The sequence below is a fragment of the Anguilla rostrata genome, chromosome 2 (genome assembly GCF_018555375.3).
Source record: "Anguilla rostrata isolate EN2019 chromosome 2, ASM1855537v3, whole genome shotgun sequence".
NCBI lineage: Eukaryota > Metazoa > Chordata > Actinopteri > Anguilliformes > Anguillidae > Anguilla > Anguilla rostrata.
Genome location: NC_057934.1, coordinates 27,181,898 through 27,201,077, shown reverse-complemented (window position 1 = coordinate 27,201,077; position 19,180 = coordinate 27,181,898). Strand labels below are relative to the sequence as shown.

The 19,180-nt window shown below is 38.3% G+C and overlaps 1 protein-coding gene across 7 annotated transcripts in view; it reads left to right on the top strand.

Moving 5' to 3' along the window:
• sp2 (sp2 transcription factor) overlaps positions 1-16,034 on the top strand; it is a 74,598-nt gene extending 58,564 nt beyond the window's left edge. For all 7 annotated transcript variants that reach the window (XM_064324478.1, XM_064324482.1, XM_064324479.1 and 4 more), the window contains exon 8: positions 11,419-16,034. In XM_064324478.1, the coding sequence (XP_064180548.1) occupies positions 11,419-11,519 (101 nt within the window). In that variant the 3' untranslated portion in view covers positions 11,520-16,034. The remainder of the gene's footprint in view (positions 1-11,418) is intronic.
• The last annotated feature ends 3,146 nt before the right edge of the window (positions 16,035-19,180 follow it).

Below are 19,180 nucleotides of genomic sequence, written 5' to 3'. Positions count from 1 at the left end.
AAACATCTAAATTATGCATTGCTGTTAATCACAACATAATCACGTATTTCACTACAAATCAACTGTTTGACTGAAGAAACTCACTGTTGCATCATTTTCAAGTGGGAATTACAAACTTTCCGTCAGTACAGTGGCTTAAAATATCTAGGGGTCCTGAAACATATCTCTCCAAAAATGAATAAAATGCTTTTTGTCCATTATAAAGCATATACATGTGCCCCTTATGAAGGTTTAAGGTGAAACATTGATATCAGATTAAAAAAAATAATGCAAGAACATTATCACACTGTGGTACAGTACCTAAATGTGTAATCATTAACTCTCATATATTTTTCTGTACTCTACAGTATGAGATGTTTTCTTGTATGGGGATGGGACGACATTAAAACAACTGTCCACCATGTTTTGGCAATGTTCCAGTTGAGATCATATCCGGTACATACATTAAACTCTAAATACAAGCAAACTAACTAACGCTTACGTTACAGTGTGAAATATCCTCATTCTATAATACTACTAACCTATTTAAAGACACTTCAGAAATAATGTATATAATAATGTATATCTGCAAACATATGCCTTAGCCATGCTCAGAATTTTTCAATTCGAAAGACATCAATAAAATTTTTCCAGGTGCAGTGTCTTTTAATGCTTCCACAGACTGAATGCGTAATGTAGCTATAATGAGACGCTGAGCGATAAAACGCGATTCCAAAAGTAAAATTAGACATATTATGCATTGTTAGAAAGCTTATTCTGTCATCCATTGGATCGAGTAACTGTTAATCAAGCCAGATTGTACTACAAAGGACGACAACACCGAAAGAAATATGTGGTATTACGCACAACCATTTTGGAAGGTACCCAGGCATCACAAATGATCGTATATTTCATAAATGGATTGTCCAAGACAATACATGACCACTCCGTCTGGAAAGGGACATCTCTACGCGTAAAACCAATGATAAGGTTGTATATTTATTCCATATTTAGTCGCAGATATTGACAGTAGAATGACATCAAGTTTTCGGGTTGTCCATCCATCCGTCCGTCCGTCCGTCCCGATTTTGTTAACGCGATAACTCAGGAACGCCTTGAGGGAATTTCTTCAAATTTGGCACAAACGTCCACTTGGACTCAAGGATGAACTGATTAGAGTTAGAGTTTGGTGGTCAAAGGTAGGGTTGCAAAATTCCTGGAATATTCAAGGATAGAATCTTTCCATGGGAATTAACGGGAATTTATGGGAATTAACGGGAAATAACGGGAATAAAATGGAAATATAGCCATATTTGCTCAGGCTGCGTTTACCATGTCATATGCAGATAGACCCCAAAAACAGTCTTCTGAGTGTTGTTTTAGAATTCTATTTACATAGATAGTTGAAGTGCAAGTTTTTAGAAAAAGTCAAGTAATGACAGACGTGGAATAAACATAAACAAAATACATCCCATTTTACTGCGCAAGGGGTCAGTTGACCCGGCAGTTCTAGTGATGAACAATATACCGTGAGTAGTGCCAAGTGGTCTACATTGAGGTAGCATTTTATTGCTAACGTTAGCTAACATTAGCTGCTTTGCATGGTAAATCATAGAAAGACATGATGGGTCACAAAAACTATTACACTACTAACTAATGCTCACATTACAGTGTGAAATCTCCTCAAATATCCACCCTAACTAACCTATGTAAAGACACTCAATGTAAAAAATAACATATATAACCGAAATATTTTGAGCAGTAATACTTACGTAGCAATGATGAAATCTTATCTGTTTTCAATAGATAGAGACAGAGACAGAGCAAATCAATGATATATTTCTATCTGCTTCTGTCTTACACCAGAAAGTGATGTCAGCTGGGTCTATCAGCAAATACAGTTGAGGTCAAAAGTTTCCATACACCTGCAAAGCAAATTTATTTCATGGCAGTTTTGAGGTTCCAATTATTTCTACAAGTCTTATTTTTCTTTGATGGAATGATTGGATCTTATACTTGTTTGTCACAAAAAACATTCATGAAATTTGGTTTTGTAATATATTTATTGTGAGTTCTCTGAAAACAAAAATATACAAACAGGTTCAGAAATAAACATACAGCAACTTAAATTATCTATTTTGATGATGTAGAAAGTTGTGACAATCAAATTTCCTTTGTGGCATGGCCCCTTAACTCCTTGTGAGTGATCATGATTGACTACAGCTGATGACTTCTCTGAGGCAATTTAAAAAGGGCTCGTTAGTCACAACCAGCCTGCACTACAATGGGAAGGTCAAAAGAGCTCAGCATGGATCTGAAAAAGCATATCATTGACTTGAACAAGTCAGGAAAGTCACTCGGAGCCATTGCAAAGCTGTTACAGGTACCAAGATCTACTGTGCAAACCATTATTTCTAAGTTTAAAGTGCATGGAGTGGTTGTGTCACTGCCACGAACAGGAAGAAAATGCAAGCTCTCCCCTGCTGCTGAGAGAAAATTGGTCAGGCTGGTCAAGATGCAACCAAGAATCACCAAGAAGCAGATCTGCAATGAATTGCATGCTGATGGAATACAGATATCAAAGTCCACAGTCAAACGTGTTTTACATCGCCATGGTCTGAGAGGCTGCTGTGCAAGAAGGAAGCCCTTGCTCCAGAACCAGCACCTTAAGGCTCGACTCAAGTTTACAAATGACCACATGGACAAAAATACAACCTTCTGGGGGAAGGTCCTGTGGTCAGATGAGACAAAAATTGAGTTATTTGGCCACAATGACCAGAGAGATGTTTGGAGGGAACAAGGTGAGGCCTTCAACCCCAAGAACACCATCCCTACCGTCAAGCACAGGGGTGGTAGTATTATACTCTGGGGATGTTTTGCTGCCAGTGGAACTGGTGCATTACAAAAAATAGACAGAATCATGAAAAAGGAGGATTACCTCAAAATCCTTGAGGACAACTTGAAACCATCTGCTAGAAAGTTGGGTCTTGGATGCAGCTGGGTCTTCCAACAAGACAATGACCCCAAACACACCTCAAAAGTGGTGAAGGAATGGCTAAACCAGGCTAGAATTAAGGTTTTAGAATGGCCTTCACAGAGTCCCGACCTCAACCCCATCGAGAACATGTGGACACTGCTGAAGAGACAAGTCCGTATCAGGAAGCCAACAAATTTAGTCGAACTGTAACAATTTTGTCAAGAGGAGTGGTCCAAGATTCAACCACAAGCTTGCCAGAAACTTGTGGATGGCTACCAAAAGCGTCTACTTGAGGTTAAGATGGCTAAAGGTCATGCAACCAAATATTAGAAGCGCTGTATGTTTATTTCTGAACCTGTTTGTATATTTTTGTTTCAGAAAACTCACAATAAATATATTACAAAACCAAATTTAATGAATGTTTTTTTTTTTGTGACAAACAAGTTTAAGCTCCAATCATTCCATCAAAGAAAAATAAGACTTGTAGAAACAATTGGAACCTCAAAACTGCCATGAAATAAATTTGCTTTGCAGGTGTATGGAAACTTTTGACCTCAACTGTATATGGCTTAGCTATTCCCAGAAGTCCTCAATAATAGTAGTATTTTCCAAGGAATTACCTACCACAGAGTGAATGCGTAAGTCAATGCGATGCTAAGAATATTTTCTGTTACGCTGACCTATAAAACGCTATTCCAAAAGCAAAATTAGACGTTATACATCGTTAGAAAGCTTATACTCTCACCTACTGAATAAATGGATTGTCAATCAAGCCAGACTATACTAAAAAGGACGACAATGCCGTAAACAACACCCGTGGTATTACACACAGCTATTTTGGAAGGTACCCAGGCGTCACGAATGTGTCAGTGTTAAAATAAATTTTAAAAAAATTTTAATTATCAGTCCTACATATCGGCCACATGTCTTCCTTGACTACCGATACAGATATGGTCCAAAAATGCAAATATCGGCCCGATATATCGACCGTCCGATATATCGGTCGGGCTCTAATAGTTATATCTGTTACACACACATATATATATATATATATATATATATATATATATATATATATGTTCTGAATCATTAATCCAAACATAACACATGACCGACCCACCTATGAACGCTTCCGGTGCATGTCCACTGCGGCGTCAAACATCGCGTGTCAAAAAAAAATGTGGTGGGCGCTGGTGGGTGTAACAAAGTCCTGCTGAAAATGTGTTCCCGTTCATGCTACGTGTATAAATATAGGAGCATCACAATATACTTTGTCTAATAAGCTTGCAAAGGAGTGGAATAACCAGAATAAAATTTACATTACTCTCCAAGTATAACTGACTCAATTTTTTAAATTTAAGTTTTTGGGTTAGGGCTAGCAGAGTTAGTACCAAGTTAACAAGCTAGCTATCTATCGTATATCAAACCAGATAATCCGCCGCCGATTTTAAATCCAGATAACATCACAATATATCGCAAACCCGCCATGGACCGCAACTAGAAGCTAGTAATAGCTGCTCTCTACCTCGTATAACACCGGGAATGCAGCCACAGAAATGATCAGTTTTTCCTCCATCCTCAAAATGCGCGGAACTTTTTTTACCAAACAAGATTTTGGCTAGCTGGCTGAAGAAACAGCAGCACAGCCTTCACCTGATTGGCTCAATGGAATGCGCTTGACGGATTCATTTTTCGCTCTGCTCCCCGTCGCTTCAGCGCGCCGCTACCAGAATGCATTGCGGGGCAGATTGGCGGTTGTCCCATAGGAAATGAATGGGAGGTGTCAAATCACGCTGCTTTCGACGCTGCAGTGGGCATGCACCGTTCCACTACTGTATGTGAAATGCCCACATTCGAGAATAGTGCAAACCTATTGAAAGACACTAAATTCATTGTGAGTGGTGTGGTTTCTAACAAAACAGGCCACTACAAACCACTACACTATGCTGACACTGCCCAGGATAGTCTAACAATGCCCCTATACTAACAGTTAGACCTATTAGTTAGCCCCCAATACAGAGGTTCTGAACATTATTAGGAAAGGCTAATTGTTGTCTCCAATATAACAATATCAAAAAATTTGACACAATGTAAATAATTGAAATGTTACAAGTAGTAATATTTGCATGTTCGTCCTAGCTGGACTTCATGTTTCCTCCTTTTCTTCTGACCCACTCCTCAAATCTATGGCAAGAATTTACTGATGCTGATGAGTTGGCTAAATTAGTAAAATCTTTCGAACACTGAAGGAAAAAAAACAATTGCGCTTCAATGAGTGCTTGTATATTGCTGCAGAATGTTTCATTTGAATGCACAATGCTGTGCTGAAGCAACCACTCATTCAGTTGTGGGGAGCTCAATCTTCGCAATAAATTTCAAATGAAACATGCCACACACCTTTGGAAAGCTTTGGAAAGCCTCTAGAAAGCGAGAGAAGTATCATACCAGAACTAACTTAAAAGAGTTACACCAGTCTAAACAGCAAGTTGGGTTTTGTGCGTGGCCGTCATAAATACCACCTACCTTCGCTTTCTATTTGCTTGTTTATTTCTCAAATCGATTGCTCAAGACCACAAAAATGACCACTGAATCTTGAAAGAGACATCTTTACTTTTTTATTGTTTAATAATCATAATCATCATACTTATAATTAATAATCATAATCAGTTATGATGGAGGCAAAATTTGTGTATGATAGTATGATGGCGATATTTACATACAGTGTAAATATACAGTGATTACTATCTACTGTAAAATAGGAATACAGCCTTGTACTGTGCCAGGTAAATTGTTGTTACTCCAATGGCTATTTTTAGATGCCAGCATCTAACAATAACATTAGTATTAAATTATTGCTTTTATCTGTCATTGATTCAAGGTGCAGCCCTATAACCCGTTTACCTAGACTCTTGTAAAGACTCTTCGCACTTTGATGCAGAAATCCCTGTCTCTATTGGTAAAAAAAACTAAAGATATAACACATGAGATAACAAGGCAGTCCCCTCCCTTAAAGGACAGATGCGTGACAATTTTATTCAATCTATTTTTAGGTATGCTATTCATGACATAACATTGCCATACTTTTCGTTATGCTTGCGTACTTGCATGCCACTTTTGTCAACCCCATGCCAGTTCTTTGCCTACAAAGCCAGTGAAAAATGCTAAAAGGTTTTGCCAAGCGAGGCAACACATCCAACCTAGTAAAGCATCTGGCCCACATCTACCCCATTCTCTTCAGGGACTTCAAATCCTGGCAGGTGTGATAAGATACATGACAAGTGTAGATTAAGATATTTTGATGGTTTAACAAGTGCAGTGCTATTGTTCTCAAAGTGCTCATATCTTAGCATTATTTCTAATTTTGTATGCAAAAAAACAAAAAAAAACATGCAGGTAATGTTACCATTGTATTTGGTAATATTATCTCCTGCTATGGCTATGTATGACCTCTGTCTTCTGCCATGGTACAATGAAATCTTACTTTATGAAAGTGACGTGATGACCTTGGTGGAGTGAGCTCGCACGTTGTCGAGCTCTTATTATGATTTAAACTTTAAAATACTCATTTATCATCTTAATTTGCTGCTCAAATAATTGTCACCATGTCTAACGACACAAAGAAAAACAAGCAAGAAAGAGTGGCCGGTCAACAGAACAAAACTGGAAGTTGAAACGGCACAGCCATTGCAAGATGGCGTAGCAACTACCAGAGCTAACAAAGCTGCTGACGATACAAATGACAAAGATCAACGTCCTCTTCCCTGGGCTCAAAATATTATGCATGATCTCAACTCGGTTCAAGAAGCAATCACAGCCAGCCTCCTGGCAATTCAACGTAACATGGCAAAGATTTAGTCTGAATTGACCGGCATAGCCACTTGCATCGCTGAGTTGGAACAATGTGTCTCTGATACAGAAGACTAGGTTACCCCACTGGAGAGCAGACTGGGGAGGCATGAAGAGCAAATAGTGAGGTTGTCGCAGAAAGTAGAATTGCTGGAAAATTACAGCCATAATAATAATAATTACAGCCGCAATAATCTGAAGCTGACAAATATCCAAGAATGGGTAGAAGGAAGGGATATACTGAAGTTCACCACTGACCTGCTGAAAGAGATCCAGGACATCCATAGTCACGAGCCCAGAAGTGGAGCGAGTTCACCAGCAGGGACCAAAGGATGCAGGCGACAACAAGCCATGCTCAATCTTGCTGAAATTGCTTTGCTTCGGTGATAAGCAACGACTGCTAGGGGCTTCGAGGAAGAAAGAACAGCTCTTCCACAACTCGCGCCGCTTCTGTGTGTCCAAGGACATTGCGAAGGAGGTAGTTCAGAAGCGAATGGAGTACAAAGATATCAAAGTGGCTTTAAGATGACAGAAAGTTTTATACTCTATGATGTTCCTGGCTCGGCTCAAGATAGCGACAACGGGTGTCAACAGGAGTCAACACATCTTCGACAGCGAAGCAGGCCAAGAAGAAAATCAACAGGCTGATTCCTAGGTCATAGCGCTAAGGATGAAATGGACGTGTCGGGCAAGTTTCGAATGGAAGGCTACTTCCAGCTTCTCTTTTGGTTTTAATGCTGTCTAAATAAGCATATGGAACTGCTTGTGTCTTTCACTCGAACAGTGTGATTATATTTGTATTTCATTATGCCTGACCACTAAGCAGCTAGATATTATTTTGAATATGGGTAACTTCAATGCAATATGAGAGGCTCGAACGCAAAAGTGCACCAGTGCAGCCATGGGCCAAATCTCTCTTTATTTTTCTCAGACCCCGTTGGGTCTTTCGATGCACTATTGGCATAAGAAAAAAAACTACCCTCACTTACTGTGGAAGATTGAGAAAAATTGGATCAGGAGATATCTCAGTCAGAGATTTTACTAGCAATTCACTCCTTGACCAGTGGGAAAGTCCCTGGGGACAATGGCTTCAGTATCAATTTCTACAAAACAATTTACTGAGCGACAAGTTGCTCAGGGTTTTCAATTAAGCACAACAAAAAAAAAACTCCCAGATACAATGCAATCGTCACTTATCACACTTTTATTAAAGCCTAACAAAGACCCGATACAGTATGGAGGTTATAGGCTGATATCTTTAATAAATTCAGATGCTTTAGAAGATATTTGCCAGGGTCCTGTCTCACAGACTTGATCATGTTCTAACAAATTTCATGAACAGAGACCAAATAGGATTTGTCAGATCCAGACAAATAGCAGACAACATGAGGAAGTGGATTCACACAATTCACTATGCTAAAGCCTCAGATACTCCGACCATTGCTGTGTCTTTGGATGCCGAAAAGGCCTTTGACCACCTTAAGTGGTACTTTTTAATTAGTGCTCTTAAGAACTTTGGTTTTGGGGATACTTTTATACAACTTGTTCACTTAATTTATGCTAATGTGTCCAGTAATGGAGTAGTATCTAACTCATTCTGCTTACAATGTGGAACATGGTGAGAATTCAGAACAGACAGGGAGAGATAGTCTGTTTGCACAAAAATGAATCCCATACGGTGTGTTGCCTCCCTGGTGCCCAGGTAGGAAATCTGGAGCATGCAGACAAGCTCCTGGCCAGAACAGGGAGGGATCCAGTGGTTATCGTTCACATAGGAAATAACAACATAGGTAAGGGTAGGTTTGAGTTTCTGCAGGACAAATTTGTGGAGCTAGCAGAAAAGATTAGGAGCAGGACCTCCACAGTAGTTTTTTCTGGAATACTACCGTTACCACGTGCAAGCAGAGGGAAGCAAAGTTTTATTAGGAGGTTTAACATGTGGCTACAAACCTGGTGTAGGAAAGAGGGGTACAGGTTATTTGGGGCACTGGGACTTCTTCTGGAACAGGGGGGGCCTGTACAAGCACGATGGGCTTCACCTGAACCGGAGGGGTACTGCTGCACTGGGCTAGTTTATGCTTAAGGTAGTACTGGATTATTTAAACTAGAGATATGGGGAGCAGTGAGGCCAGAAAGTGAAAAGTGTAGGGAAGTGCAGACTACCGGGATGGAAGCTGTCAGGGCTTCCTATAATAGTCTGAACACTAATGAAGTCTTGTTAAAGCAAAATTGTAGTAAGGGTGGCTTAGGACGTCGGGGGGTGAGGGAACGGGAAAGGATGTGTAGAAGTAATAATCTGAAATGTCTTTGTTTAAATTCTGGATGTATAAAAAATATGTTTTTACAACTTGAGGCTGCCTTGAATAGTGGGGAGGAGGATGGGGATGAATATAATATATAAGGGTGCAAATCTTTAGGAAATACAAATCCAGTAAGAGAGGAGGGGGTGTAGCTCTTTATGTAAAAGAAAATTTTTATGTGCAGAAAATTCCAGAAATTGGCCAGCTCATGCCTAGTGAGGATACTTGGATTAGGTCCGTTATCTACTTTTTTTTAGGTCAATCATTGACTGTTCCTAAGGTCTTGAAAATGGAAAGAAAATTTGAAGAGATAGTCTCAAGTAAAGAGAAACAGGTTTCAAAGGTATACAATATATTAAACAATGCCCAGTTCACAAATGGTATGCACTCCAGGGTTTATGGGAAATGGATATGTAAAGAACTCTAGAACCAGAAGAATGGTCCTCAATTTGGAAAATTTACATTGGTCAATAATAGGATGATAAATTATAACTTTGTTTGCTGTGTATATTTCACTCCAGTATTGCTTAAGAGAATGGGTTTTACACAGACAGATTCATGCTGGCATTGTGAACATAAGTCAAGCACCTTTTATCATATGATGTGGACTTGTCCTGCTATTAAGGGGTATTGGGACAATAACCTTCACTCTCTTGGGGAGACTGTGAATTGTGCCTTGCCTAGTGACCCACTATTATGCCTTCTCAATTTTGCTCCTGTCAACTTATGGTCAAAACATGTTAAACAAATTATCTCTATAGGCTGCATGATGGGCAAGAGAGTGTTAGTCTCAAAAAGTTTGGATAGTATCACAAGAGACAAGTGGCTTCAAACTTTTCTATAATCTTTACTAATGGAAAAGGCAGCCTCGAATCTATCTGAATTGTATAACAATGAGCATGCTATTTGGAATGAGATAACTACCTTTAGAAAGAATATACCTACATTCCCTAGGTTTGAGGGTCCCGCCTGTGACGCTTGAATGTACTTCCCTTTACTGTGCATTTGATTCTGTGTGATTATGCATTGTTTACATGTATTTAAAATGAACAACTAATTTTGCCTAATTTTACACCGATTGTAATTGGTATGCGCACCCTGTGAACACCTATGATGTAATGTATTGATCTTTTTTCTCCTCTGTGTATCCTGTTTTACTTAAACAAAAACAATAAAAATTGTAAATGCTAAAAAGAAAATAAGTGTAGAGGAAAAAAAATCTTATGTTGTTGTGCTTACTGAGTGTCAGAGAATAAGAAGTTTTCCCCCTATGTCTGTAACTGGTTATTATTCTTCTTCAGTTTTATAGGTAGTTCACCAACGCTGAAGCGTAACAGCCAGTTATTTTAGTAATGACTATAATATAAATATATGACGTATAGTAAACATGAATATTTTTCTTCTGAGAAATATACAGACAGGTGACAAATTGATGGAACAACCAACATAAAGTGTCTTAGTGAGGTGTTGGACCACCACGAGCCACCAGAGCAGCTTCAGTGTGCCTTGGCATAGAGTCTACAAGTCTTTGGAACTCCACTGGAGGGATGGAACACTATTCCCCCAAAAGATATTCTCTCATTAGGTGTTTTGATGATTGTGGTGGAGAACAGGTCCCATAGGTGTTCAGTTGAGTGACTGCAAAGGCCAAAGCGTATGATTCACATCATTTTCAAACTCATCGAAATATTCAGTGAATCCTTGTGCCCTGTGGATGGGGGCACTGTCATCCTGGAAGAGACCACTTCCATCTGTATGGAAATGTTTCATCATAGGATAAAGGTGGTCACTCAGAAAAATGTTGTATTGATTTGCAGTGACTCTTCTCAAAGGGGACAAGTGGACCCAAACTATGATGGAAAATGCCAGCCAGAGCCCCTCACTGGAGGGGTCAAGCATTCCGGCCTGTACCATTCTCTTGGTGCACGCCACACATGCACTCACCCACTTGTCAGTCTTTGACTGTGACTGAAGCACCTGCCATTAGTGCCCCCATAATGAACCTTCTTTCAAAGTCACTTAAATCTTTTCCTCTTGCCATCCTGATTCAAAATCGAGGTCAACGTGGCCTGCTCAGAATTTTTATGCCAAAAAGCATGATAGGATGTTAATTTCTTAATTGTATCATACGGTACACCTGTATAGAAGCATCTGCATTTGTTATTTTTCTCCAGTCATTTATTCAGGTTTTTCCTTTGATTTGCCACCTGTCTGTAGTTATGTCATTATATTCCCATTCCTAACAGAGATAATGCTGTGCTCTGTTGAAATGGGAAGAGATTTGGAATAATAATTTTTTTGTCTCTGTTCTTTCAGGAGACAAACGCTTTGAATGCACACAGTGCCAGAAGCGCTTCATGAGGAGTGATCATCTCACCAAGCATTACAAGACACACATAAATACAAAGAATTTGTGAGAACGGTGTTCTGCATCAGCGAGTGTGGTGTATGCAAAGCTGGAAATGGACATCCTCATGAACTTCAACACTCTGTTAAGGGGTTGGAAAACAGAAGTGGTGGTGTCCCATGGGAGCGTGTTACCGAAATGCACTCCGGCTATACACAGTTAGGCCTGCTTGGTCTGCTTAGGCCTTCCCCTCAGGCTTGAACTGTTCCAGTGTTGTTTTTTGTTATATTTTTTGTTTGATGGCATTCTTTCTCCGCAGAGGGCTGTATGTGACAGCGCAACAGACACTGCTGCAGTGTTTTAAAGCTCAGTATGTACAGCCCAGCAACATGTCCGGTGACAGTGCTGTGGTGCACTAAAATTTAGCATCTCCATCCCAGTAACATATCTGGCCACAGTGCTGGCCCCTGTTGGAGAATCCGCTGGCTTACCTTAGATTCTGAAAGATTCCTTTTCACCACCAATCATTCAGTCTAGCCTCCCTCCTTTTTTCCATTGTCTTGTTAACATCTGAAGAAAGTTGGCAGGAAAAGTAGGTTTTAATAGTCTTGACTTCTTGCTCATGTTCTCCCAGGTTGAGTTGGCCAAAGGTTTAAGGACACAGTTTTAGTAATGTGTTTTGTGTGTGTGAATGTGTGTGTGCATGTACTTTTTCTGTGCTTTGTATCCCCTTCAAAGAAGAAATTTGAATACAATATTGGCGACTTGTGCCCAATATTTCCAATATACGTTTTGGACTTGCACACGGATTGCACAAACATATATTACTAACCAAAGGGTAACTCCTTCTTGAGTAAACTGTAATCTATTTGATTCTTTTAAAAAGTTAAAGTTTCATGTGTCCATTTATTTTGAAAAGGACATACCCCTTATCCAGTGAGCTCTGCCCTGGATATGAAGATGTGTTCTGCTACAAATTAAGTGACCATCCTTTTGAGACTTTGTGGTTGGGGTCATTTTCCTTTTTCTATTGGTTACCATGATTACCAGTCTTTTCAAACAACTTACTGCAGTTTTTCTTTCACTATCATTTTGGAATGACAAACTGTATTTGTAGGCCTGTCCCATCACTCATCAAATTGGGGGAATGAAGCATTTGTTTTATCTGCAGTTTTCTGGCTGAACCACAGTTTTCGCAAATGGAGGATTGCAATTAATGTACTGTTGGCACAGCCAGGCTGCATGCAGCTTACTGACTACAAGAGTCACTCCGACCCTCCTTCCCTGGGCAAAATTGTGATTATTATTTGCAGGAACACCTACTATGAATGGTCCTTCATAAGGCCTACAGTATATAACAGCTGCATAAACATAACATAGAACCTTCATAAACATTACACAGATCAGTGGTAACCAACCCTTTTCCTGGAGATCTACCATCCTGTAGGTTTTCATTTCAACCATAATTTTGCACACCAGTCTCTGCTAATTAACAGCTGAACACGATCTCTAGTTGTTGAATGAGGTGTGTTTTGTTAGGGTTGGAATTAAAACCTATAGGACCGTAGATCTCCAGGAACGGGTTGGTTGCCATTGACATAGATATTCATCAATTCATCAATGACAATAACTACAAGTTGGCATATGGTGTATGTGACTTGGTATGTCATGGCAATGCCTCTTGGTGTAATGTGTGGAGATATAACACCATATTTCTATTTACAGTTAATGACTAGTGCATTTATGTAGCGCTTATGGAGGCGTTGTGTAGCTCTTATGATGAACCATTCATGAAAAGCATTACCCAATTTTCTTGACAATAGTTTTTTTTTTGTCTATCCTGCAGGGCCACAGTCAGTGCTTTATTTGTTACATTTATTGGAACATTTTTGGAAAAACATTAGTACTTTGTTACTAATATTTTTTTCCATTTTTAAAAATTGTTCTGATTATGTCCTAATATTGAATTATATCCATAATATCAATCACTCCAGTATGTCACACATTTACTGTTTTTCTTTGCGAAGTATAAAGTGCAGTTTGTCAGTCAGATGCAGCAACAAGAAAAAAAACCTGCACTATTATAAAAATTTTGATCAATTTCACATTGAAACACCTTTAGAGGGGCCTTTAAAGAGAAAAAAGTATGTGTGCATACATTTACATTCATGAACTGAACAGGTAACTGAACAGAATTTAAGTTGGCTAAGCGAGATATGAAGGCCATGAACTATGGACTTTGGAAGTGAAGAATGCAACATGATGTTGTATAGCTCATTCCTGCTGTATACAATGAGACTAGATTAGTTTTTATATCGATTACAAGTTGCCTTAGATAAACTGAACCTAGTATTTAAAGAGATTGTTTATTCTTAAGAAAAGCTTTTGTAGAATTGCTTTATTTTTTGTAATGTTGGACATGTCTATATCTGCCTGCACTAATTAGATCTGGTGATGTTCATTAATTCTGTCATTTATTCAAAAGCAAGACTTTATGCACATGTTTAATTAGAGGTGATGATTGGGTGGTCTCATTGACTAAAATGACACTGTGGCTGTCAGTCCGCCAGAGAGGTGGATTGGTCTCAGCTGCGCTGGCTGGTCGAGAGAGCACACACACCTGGGCTGCATTAGCTAATCAGCCCAGGTGCTTAAAGGTGTGCTGCTCTCCACAGCTCGGGGCCGAGACCAATCCGCCTTTCTGGTGGACCGACTGCCACAGTCTCATTTTGGTCCTTGAGAGAAATAATTTGGATTATTTCCTGGAGGAAAATTAACTTCCAATATGAAAGTCACTCTCAAAGCAGCAGTTACTGCTTTTACCCTCAATTTACCAGTCTAAATAGTTTATGCCTGGTTGTTCTTTGTTGAATGGAGTTGTAAGAGCTTACATGTTTCAAATTTACATGCAGTGAAGTTCCATTTTTAAATGAATGATAAACCACAAACATCACCCCTTTTCATACTAATGTATTATTTCAAATATAATTTAAACAAAAAAAAGAACCACATTTAGCCATATTAACTTTGTGAAGATGTAAATAACTTGTGGGGGGGGGGGGGGGTCAAATATGCAGACTGTTGTGCAAAAAAATCACACCATCTGTGTTCATAAATACTTTTCCAGATTGCATTTGTTTAAACTTTAATTTCTTGCTCAGCTGACTCCTTGGACCTTTCAATGAGAGATAGTGGTATATCAGGTTTCTTATAGAGGACAGAGTGTCACTTTTTTGCTATGCTAACACCCATGGTGAAAAAAAAAAATCATTGTGCAGTGGGTCTTGCAAAAGTTGTGTGTTCCTTGCCATTCATACTAGACCATCTATTTTCTTTCCACATTTGCCTCACAAAATTTGTAGATCCAAGACATCTCTTCACTGTCCACAACACATTATGTGAGTGTCCCATTACAATGAAGCTGATGTTTTGAAATTGGGTTTTAAAGGGACAAAAATGAAATGACGCTGTTTTCACTTACCCGGCAAGCTATCTGCATGCTATCTTTTGCTGGAATTTTACAAGTTATCGAGATATCCGATGCAGCTTATCCTGACACAATGGACCTCAACGGGACCAGGTTTTTGTGGCACTCAAGACACTAAAAATGTACATTAATAACTCACCAGCGCAGCAGTGTCAGCATTTTTAAAACAATATTTAAACAATGTTTTTAAACAACATTGACACTGCGCCTCAGAATGCTGCCATGCTTTGGTTGAGACTTTTGTGGGTATGCACAGTTGGCGTACTTTGGTAGCAAGTAGTTTTCAATGAAACCATGCACAACAAGGTATGTGGATGTTCTTGAGTTATCGTCATTTTATGTTTGGAAAGATGATGCTGTTGAGTTTTTCGAATGTAAATTTTTTGGTGCTTTGAGCGCCAGAAAAACTTGGTCCTGTTGAGGTATGTTGTTTCAGGGTGGATATCTCTAAAACTTCAAATCTCAGAAACTATCTGGATGGATAGATAGCACTCTGGGTAAGGGGAAACATACAGTAGCTTTATTTCATTTTTGGGTGAACTGCCCCTTTAATTGTATTGATCAGTTTGTTTATATACCGAACTGTTTCCACACCTAAATGATAAACTGTTCACTTGAAACATTTTCACATATCAATTTGTACACTTTATTGTAAATAATTTTTTATTTTTTTCTGTTTTTGTATAAATTATAAACTATAATTTCCAGTGTGGGTTTGGCCAGTCACTGATTCATAATGCAGCGGGGGGGATCTTATTTAGGGAGAGAAATTGAAAAAAATATATTTTGACATTTTTAATTATGATAGATACTGGATAATGTAAAGAAAAGTCAATATAAAGTGGTACAGCGTTGAGATTTTTAATCTCATTTCCTGGTTTGAAACTTGTTAAGAATCATTAATGTCTACAGCAGACATGTCTATATTTATTACCTTTGCTCTAATTCTGACACTTCTCGCCCCCTTTTTCCCTTGTACATTTGAGGTAGAGTGAACTTTTTAAAAAATAAAATTGGAACTGTTTCATTTCTGCTATAAATGTTTTTTGTAAACAGGTGTATGAATAGTATCTTAAATAAAATGTGTCCAGTTTTTTTTTTGCTGTTTCTGTTTTGCAAAGTGCATGTTTATGATGATTGTTCACAGGAAAGAATAAAGGCAGCTACAGTTGAGGCCAAAAGTTTACATACATCTAGGCTAAAGACATTCAAACTCAATTTTTCCAACTCCACACATTTCATGTTTCCATACATTTCCTGTGTTAAGTCATTTAGGGTATCTGCTTTATTTCCATGAGCGGTAATTTCAAAATAATAGCTAAGAGACAGATTTATTTCAGGTTTTATGTTCTATATCAGATTTTCAGTGGGTCCAAAGTTTACATACACCTTGTTAGTATTTGGTGGCATTGCCTTTTAATCGCTTAACTTGAATGAAATGCTTGGGGTAGCCTTTCACAACCTTCTCACAATGCTTTGCCAGAATTTTTGCGCAAAATGTTTGCGTTTGTGGGCCTCCTTGCTCGGACATGCTTTTTCAGTTCAGTCCACAAATTTTCAATGGGATTCAGGACAGGGCTTTGTGATGGCCACTCCAGTACTTTCACTTTGTTGTCTTTAAGCCATTTTGTTACAACTTTGGAGGTATACGCTCTTAATGGTGGATGTAGATACTTTGGTACTTGATGCCTCCAACTCCTTCACCAGTTCCTTTGTTGTTGTCTTGGGGTTCAGTTGAACCTTTTGGACTAAGGTTTGTTCAGCCCTGGGAGTTCATTTGTGTCTCCTTGAACAATGCAGTGTCTGTGTGGTCCCAAGATTTTTATATTTGCATACAATTGTTTGTACAAATGCTCGTGGTACCTTCAATTGATTGGAAATTGCTCCTAAGAAGGAACCGGACTTGTGGACGTCCACATTTTTTTTTTCTGAGGTCTTGGCTGAGTTACTTGGATTTTCCCATAGTATCAAGGGCAAAATGGCAGTGGCTCTAAAGGTAGGCCCTTGAATACAGCCACAGGTGACAATTAACTCCTAATTATGACAATAGGCCAATCAGAAGCTTCTACAAAGTCATTACATCAATTTCTGGAATCTTCCAGACTGTTAAAGAGACAGTCAACTTGGTGTATGTTAACTTTTGACCCACTGGAATTATGTTATAGTGAATTAAAGCTGAAATAAATCTGTTTCTAATCCATTGTTTTAAAATTACCTCTGATGTGAACAAAGTAGATGCCCTAATTGACTTGCCAAAAGAAATGTAATGGTAACATGAAATGTGCGGAGTTGTGAATATCTTTAGCCTAGGTGTATGTAAACTTTTGGCCTCAACTGTACCTCCATTGTAGTCTAATATTATGATTTACTTGTTTTGCATTGTAATTTTTATGTTGGACAGTAATTTTCATTCTGAAGCTCTTAATCCATTGATTCCATCAGATTATTTTACTTTGATATGAATAAACCATGCAAGAGGCATGTAAGTCTTTATATTTGCATTTGAGAATCAATATTCAAGCTACATTGCGTAAACGTAGTCCAAGTTAACTGAATTGACTGAAATGTATTGTCTAATGGAGTGTAACAACAGCCGTCCCTGGAATGTTTCAGGTTGTGTCACAATGTTCTACAAATGAATATCCAGTATATCTAAATCCAGCAACTGTAATTCTTTATTTTCCTTCCTTCATCAACCTCATATTCGGTGTGCACTTCAGATTTCAATGATGTAAATAGTCTGTTCTTGCCTCATTTTGATGCTGCATATTTTCTTGATTTCTTTGTTGTCTTTCAGTTACAAAGTTAAAGGTTATGAGTCAGCAACTGGTGGATCCTGTGCCAAATTTAGTACTGTGCTAATCATATCTTGCAAGCAGTTTTTATGATTAAAAGCTTTCACATGATACTGAATGTTACTATCATGTGAGAGCTTTTAATTAAAAATAAATAAATAAAAAAACTGGAGACTATTGGCTAGCTAGAAATGATTAGCTCAGGTCCACCAGTTGCTGACTCCTCACATTGATTGGAATATTTTAATATCTATGGTATTGCAGTATAGCCAACAGAATTATTATTCAAATACTTGACAATAGAGGGATAATAATAACAAATCTTGATTTATATAGCACTTATCCAAACTGCTTTACAAAGAAAACATTTAAAACAATGAAAAAAGAAAGTAAAACATTAAAAATATTTAAGAGCAAATAAGAAACGAAATATTGATGACCATACTAAAATAAAATCAAATACAGTAGATAAACAAGCAATTATTAAATTTTAATTTAAACATAAGTTTTTAACATATTTTTGAAATGCAAAACAGATTCAGTAGATCTACTGATTAATGGGAGGTTGTTCCAAAGGGTGGGTGCTATAACAGCAAATCCATGATCACCCTTTGTGGCACATCTAGAGCAGGAAACTAGGTGACTTTTTTGGAGGATCTAAGTGCCTTTGAGGGGATGTATGGTGTAAGTCATTTTTAAATATAAGGTGGAGCCAGGCCAGGCAATGCTTTAATGGTAATGAGAAGAATTTTAAAATATATTCCAAATCTTACTGGCAGCCAGTGAAAGGAAGCTAATACAGGGGTAATATGAGACCTGCAATGGCTTCTAGTCAGAAGTCTAGTGGCAACATTTAGAACTAATTTGAGTCTCAACAGTACAGAGACACTTAGGCAGGTAAGTAATGAATTGCAATAATCAAGACATGGAAGTATAAAATCATGAATAATTTTCTTTCCTTGAGAGAATAGTAGCTTTGCTGGAAATAACAGATTTGATTTTAGCTAGGTTTCTTAGCTGGAAGAAGCAAGATTCACAAGATTTTTAACATGGAGTGAGAAAAAAAATGGGTATCAAAAATAGCACCGAGATTTTCAGAGGGTTTTATATAACCTGTCGGTGGACCAACATACTTCCAGATATCACTAGTTAGGTTCTTAAGACCAAAGAACAAAATCTCATCCAGTTCTTGATGGCAGCCAAACAGCCAGACAGAAGAGGCAGGTTATTTAGTTTGGCTTAACTGATATATATGATGTGCTGTTCGCATAACAGTGGTACGGAATGGAGCTGAACTTACATGTCCGAGGGGAGGTATATCATGAAAACAAGATAAGGCCCAGAATCAATTCCTAAAGGACCCTGTATGAAAGAGTTGCTGAGGACGATACACAGCCACCAATACACACAGTACAACTTTTGTTTGATGAGTAGGATTCAAGGGCCCCA